The sequence below is a fragment of the Telopea speciosissima genome, chromosome 1 (assembly GCF_018873765.1).
Source record: "Telopea speciosissima isolate NSW1024214 ecotype Mountain lineage chromosome 1, Tspe_v1, whole genome shotgun sequence".
Lineage (NCBI taxonomy): Eukaryota > Viridiplantae > Streptophyta > Magnoliopsida > Proteales > Proteaceae > Telopea > Telopea speciosissima.
In genome coordinates this window covers 30,089,026-30,095,518 of record NC_057916.1, presented here as the reverse complement: position 1 = coordinate 30,095,518, position 6,493 = coordinate 30,089,026, and the positions used below count along the sequence as shown (strand labels likewise).

The 6,493-nt window shown below is 40.9% G+C and overlaps 1 protein-coding gene across 1 annotated transcript; it reads right to left on the bottom strand.

The window, feature by feature from the left end:
* Positions 1–3,497: 3,497 nt before the first annotated feature.
* On the bottom strand, positions 3,498–4,905 carry LOC122647751 (phosphoenolpyruvate carboxylase kinase 1-like). The gene is made up of 2 exons (XM_043841098.1): positions 4,088–4,905; positions 3,498–3,557 (listed from the first exon to the last, which is right to left on the bottom strand). The coding sequence occupies exons 1-2, from the start codon at positions 4,863–4,865 to the stop codon at positions 3,502–3,504; spliced, it is 834 nt and encodes a 277-aa protein (XP_043697033.1). The 5' UTR covers positions 4,866–4,905; the 3' UTR covers positions 3,498–3,501.
* Between the last annotated feature and the right edge of the window lie 1,588 nt (positions 4,906–6,493).

The following is a 6,493-nucleotide window of genomic DNA, read 5'->3' as shown; positions in this document are numbered from 1 at the left end:
TTTCGCAAATGATGAATCAAGACATCTCTCATCTAAACCCATTTTAGTTTTGGGAGATGGTTTTTCCGTGTAAAATTGAAAATGCACGCTACAATCATGATAATAATTGGAGAGAGAATTATCAATGTGGGTCTCAATGTTTATTATATTTGAGGAGGGTAAAAAAGAATAGGTAAAATTCTTCTACCCAAAAAATAAATAAATATAAGAAATGAAATGAAATGAAATGAAATGATAATGACAATGAATTCTTAAAGCCTTAACAAGTCAAAAAAAAAATGAAATGAGTAACTGAGGCAATGGTTTGTTTGGCAAGAACTGAATAGTAAATAAAAATAAATTATGATTGTCAATGAAATGCTAGAACTTTTGGAACTAGAAGCAAACTTTATGATGATATTTGCATGTTATTGTATTTCTTCACTTTCTTATAATGATATTTTCTTTTTAATTGAAAACAATAAATAATATTTTATTTTTCTAATCTTTGTTAATAGGAAAAAGATATTCTTTTTAAATTTAAAATCACTTATGAAAATAATGGAATTTGTTTTCTTCCTCACATTCAATTCCTAAATTATAACATATTGTTGCATCAAGAAATCGTCTGATGGGTCCTTTCGAGTGCCGTAACCTGCAAAAGAACCAGGGGATGACAAAGGAGAACCGGTGTGGTTCCGGCCTAGGACTCTCCGATGCCAAAGTCAGATCTCCTGAGCAAATAGATGAATAATAGTACTCATGATGGGTTGAGGGAATAGAATACCTTCCCTTTTATAGTAGAGTATGGCAGCGTGGAGAGTCCCAATTTGATGGAGAGTGATCCATGCAGTGGATAGAGACCCTGGGTAGTAGAGCTCTTTCTTGGTTAGCCGTCTCCCTGCGGGAGGGAGTGTCCCAGCGGTGCTGAGATCCTTAATAGATAGACACCTGCGTGTATGGTGATAGCTCCTTTGGTGTTTGAGTCCGTCTGGGCGACGTGACTTCTAGGCAGCGGCCTAGAGTCCTGGAGGTGGCGTAAGTCTATAGTGATGCTGGATCACAGGCTAGGTGCCTCGATGTCCGTGTAGGTCATGTCTGTGGAGGTCGCGCCTATGAGGCCGCGCCCATGGTGGAGAGGCCGTGCCCATGGTGGAGGCCACGGCCGGGGAGACGAGGCCGCGCCCATAGTGGAGGTCGCGCCCGTGGGGGTCGCGCCTGTGATCTTCCTTGTGATTTATGTCCGAGTTGGTTCTTCTATGGTTCTGGAACTGGTCACCTCTTGGACCGTGACACGTGGCAGCCTCCGATTGGTTCGTATAATCTTGGGTTTATCACATATTACTAAAAAAAAAAATTACATTTCTCTTATAATATTTTTCCCTTGTCCCAACAAATATATTTGATTATGGTGATAATAATTATAAAGAAAAGCTCCTCCTTAACGCTGCAACTTGAAAAAGAATTTGCAATGGATTCTTCATTTTTGCCTTGTGAAATATCTAGAGGGTGATATAAAAGAACGTTAACTGGCCGCTTGGCTCTTGCGCTCAGATAAATGATCGTGCGAAAGTATCATCTTGCTCATGAAATAAAAAAATTGCATCAATGTTGATGCCTTTGCGTATGCTCTCTTTGGCCCCGGGTTGGTGCAGACGCTACACAACCAAACAACAATCTATTTTTCTTAATTTATTATTTGTCTAATTTCAAAAGTTAATTTAATCAAATACCTTCTAATGTATTGCCACCATCTCATAATTTTCATGCACACCTTTTTCTTTTTCTTTTTTGTTTGGTGGGAAGGGGGGTAGAATATCACTGTCTGGGTGCACAGCCCCTGCACAAGTGCACGGACCATAATAAGAGGGCACAAGTGCATCAATGGAGGAGGGATTTTTTTCATTTCAGGGATAGGATGATAATTTTGCTCGATCATGTGTTTGAACCATAGTTATAGTAGAAACAAAAAAAAAATCTTTGTTCATGCATTTAAAATAATTTTAAAATTAAACCAGACGATTGGAAAGAAATGATCAAACGTTTCGAGACCGGCAAAAGATATGATCTTCCAAGCTGAGCTCAGCTTGCAGAAATCTTTTTCCCATATAATTTCAACATCTCTTTTTGGTAAAGATATAATTTCAACATCTCACTAAGGTGACCTAGTGAACTTTTTATGAGAAAAACTTAAGGAAGAGAACACCACCTAGTTGCGCACATGTCGCCTCTATCAGGATGCACGAAATTACCGCTGCCCCCCCTGAAGGTGTTCTTTCTTAGTTAAAAAAACTAAAACAATTTCAACATCTCACTGAAGGCGAGAGCGTATGAACTCTCACTTTTAACTGTCCTTTTTTTATGGGGGTGAGGGTGGGGGAGGGAGATAACTGTCCGTTTATGAACTATAGAAACCTCATGCAGGCCTACTATTAGTATGGTTAGTATTGAATTGAAACTTAAAAATCTATACCTATTTGAAATTTTAAATATCAATGGGAGGATTCCTTGATTCCTTCCCAAGCTATCCGTTTTTGAGAATCCAAACCCTCCCGTCATTTTACCCATGACCCGACTCGATGCATCCAATACAGACGTCAGGACGACTAAAGGCACCGATGCTGATTCCTTTTTCAACTTGTCACGGCTCCCCCCATGATTGCGGAGAATTTGGAAATTTTTGACACCTAAAACCCTCTTGTAAATGACATAGCCCCATGTGTATTATTTGTTAACCCAACGTTTTTTTTGGTAGAGTATTTATTTGTTGAACTACTTTCTAGAATCTGGAAGGTTCAAACCCATATTTTATTTTTATTTTTTTTTATAACTATTCCGTTACAAAAAGGAAGAGAAGTAGAAACAAAATTGGAGAACAGTTTCAACTTGCAACTTCACCATCACCGCCCATCCTCAGTCCCACCACGTCCTCCACTCCCACGCTTTCTGGAATCTCTCTTATGAAAAAACAAGAAAAGAAAAAACCCAGAAGCGCAGAAACGAAAGCATCTGATTCCAACGAAAGAGAGAAGTGCGGAACTGAGAGGAGATTCAGATTCTATTCTCGTCCTCCCTCCATACAACGAGGATGGGATTCATCACAGACTTTGTATACATCTTTTCTCTACAATCTCGAGCTTTCTTCGAGAATAGAACTACGATTCATCCTAAAACGCTCCACAAAAGCAGGAAACCGAAAACAGAAAAGCAAAAAAAAAAAAAAACAGAGATGCCTCGTGCCAGAGTATCAGTCCTGGCTCCTGTGGTCAAAACAGTCTTCGCTATCCCTTTGCCTTTTTCCTTTGGGTAAGCAACACAGTCTTCTCTATCACCCCTGTGCTTCAGAACTAAAAAGCAAAAAAGCCGGCGTCTGAAACCATCTACAAACTTCCAGATACGAACCGGGACTGGAACCTACGAGGCACACAACGGTGTATATGCACAGTAGCCCCCTATACAGTAGTATTAGTAGTAGTAGTAGTAGTAGCGGTAGAACTAAGCTGTTTGCTTCCTCCTAATCTCTCAAGTCAGATCAGTCATCGACCTAGCTTCCCCTCCGCTTGTGATCCACGGATGACCTGAATTTTTAAAAAAGAAGCAGAGATCACAGACACACATTAGTCTTCCGAACTGAAAAACAACCCCAAATGAAGAAAGAAACGTGGAGCATTAAAAAGAAAAAGGAAGAGATTTTCCAAGATTTCAGCAACCGTATAAACCCTAAAGAAAAACAACACAGTCGCTAGCCGCCCAATAACCGATTAAATAGGAAACCCCTCCCCCTCAACCTCAGAAAAGTAATAACTACCAAAGAAGGAACCAGAAATAACAAGAAAATTTGGGAAACTACCAATGCCCTTTGGAAGGTTCCTGATTTTCACTCTCGAGCAAACTGGAAACTGCTAACCAAGAAAATTAAGGAAGAAGAAACCAGAATGAGGCGACTAGAACAGAGTGCTTCGAAGGGGAAAACACAAGAAACAACAGAGTGATTCGAAAGGGAAAAAACAGAGGCATTCACAAATTACTACCAAGAAAAATCCAACGGGAGACACTAATCCATGGGATTCCAACGACTAAGAAACGTGAAAGGTAATGTAACACTTACTGAGCACTTGCTCGGCCGAGAATCTCTTCGAAGCGTCCTTACAAAGCATCTTTCGCAGAAGATCCTTCGCCGCAGGCGACACAGAGTAAAAGATCCGAGTAGGAAAACGGAGATTCCCACGAAGCACCGCCTCAAAGATCTCAGCCGCAGAGTCCCCGTAAAAAGGAGGGATTCCGGCCAACATTATGTACATAATAACACCAGCACTCCAAACATCCACCTTCTCGTTGTAATCCCTCCCAGAGAGCACCTCAGGCGCAACATAGTAAGGCGTCCCAACGATCCCCCTCATCGATCGCCCGTCGTGAAATAAATCCGCAGAACCAAAATCAGCCAGCTTCAACCTACTCCGACTGTCAAAGAGTATGTTATCAGGCTTAATGTCGCGGTGAGCAACACCCCTCCCGTGACAATGAGCGATAGCCTCCATCAACGGAGATATAACCGCAGCAGCTTCGACTTCAGAGAAAGTGCGCTTAGTGACGCGATCGTACAGGTCGGAAGAGTCGCAGAGCTCCATTACGATGTCAAGATAGGTCTCATCCTCGTAAGCATCGACTACCTGAACAACGTTAGGGTTGCCGCTGAGGAGTTGCATGATCTTGGCTTCCTTCTCGATGCATTCTCGATCGACGGAGTCGGCGAGGACACGCTTATCGATCGATTTACAGGCGTAAAACTCACCGGATTCAGGAGAGAAGCACCGGAAGACGGCTCCAAATCTTCCCCGTCCGATCTCTTCACAAACCTGGTAGTCCCCCTTTAGCCCTTCGCTCATTTCCCAGACTTTCTCTGTTTTTCTGTGTATGAGAGAGTGAAAAGCAAATGGAAGCATTTATATATAGAAGGGGAGAAATGGTTTCCGAATGTTTTAGGGGAATATTCTTTCGTGCCATTACGTTTTGACCACGTATCGTATCCAACGGCCGAATCTACTCCATCTGGGCTGTAAGTGCTGTAACTCTGGTTCTGTTTTAGTAGTGAAAATAAATTAATTTCATGCCCATTTTGACTTAAAGTCCTACTCCTATTTGAGAAAGAAGCCCAAATAGCGAACGAGTTGCCCACGGCGCAGCCCACGCTGGAAATAAGGGCAAAAGGGTTCAAAAAACAAGAAGAAAAAGGAACACTATGTTGTGGGACCTTGGAAGTTGGAATGGAGAATGACTCAACATTGGAAGGGGGAGGTGGGGACCACTTCTGCAGTCTTTAACTCTTTATAGAGTTAGTCTGGAGCCCGGAGGATTCTGTGTGCTTTTCTTGTTTTAACATTTGGTTGTTCGCCGGAAATTTGGCTGATATTTACGAAGATTGTTTAGCCAGTTTTCGACGAAGTTGGGACTTGTTTGGTTTCTGAGTTTGAGGCAACCGAATTAATTTATGATTTTGATGTTTTCTTTTTCTTTTGAAAAAAAAATTAAAAGGTTAATAATCAATTTCTTGACTTTCTTCCCTGATAAGTGATAAGTAGTATTTTAAAATAAAAAAAAACTGATAAGTCATAATATGAGAAAAAGATCTCGCGCAGTCCACTTAACGTAAAGAACCTCTCACGGCAGTCTATGGTGTCGGGCATTTTACACTATAGGAGATTTCACCAAAAAATATGTCATAGGAGATTCTTTACTTAAAAAGTTTCTGTCTATTGCGTGTACGATAGTTTAGTTTTGTTGAATTTTACTTCAGTGGTTGAAAGAATCTTGTAATATTCTTTCTGTTTATTCTTCATATGCCAAATGATAGATCTCTTTTTACCACCAAAAAAAAAAATTTAGGGTATCTCACAGGACTTATATATTTTTTTTAGGAGTACGAAAACTTTAAAATAAAGAAAAAGATTCTCTAACCCAATTGGTTTGGATGGAATCCTCCACACCCCTAATTTATTGAACGTCAGATCCCCCTTATTCTCTTTCTCATGTGTTAATCTGCTCTCCCTTGAGCTTGTTTGGAATCAAATGTGTGCTAGGTAGGGGACGTGCAATTTATTTTTTTTTTGGTAATTGAGAGCTTTACATATATTTTTGATAGAAGGGGGGGGATCGAACTGGGGAGGGGATAAGATACCAGCCAAGAGACTCGAACTCGAGACCTCCTGGTAAGCATGGGCATGAAGCATACCACGGCTCCCCAACTGAGCTAAGCAGTTGTTGGTAGGACGTGCAATTTTTCCTGCATCGAACCATCACTAATGACTGAAGATTCTCCCTAAAGCCATCACCAACACCCTAGGATTTTTCATCACTGCGTTCATGATTGGGCACTTAATACCTTTTGGGAAGACCCAATCGATCGATGGGTTTGGATGATATGTCTCAACTCTAGGCCATGAATTTGTGAAGAATATGTGCACTATCTCACGCATTCCATTAAATTGGTTGTTCTCGTCATGTATTTTCACCTGGT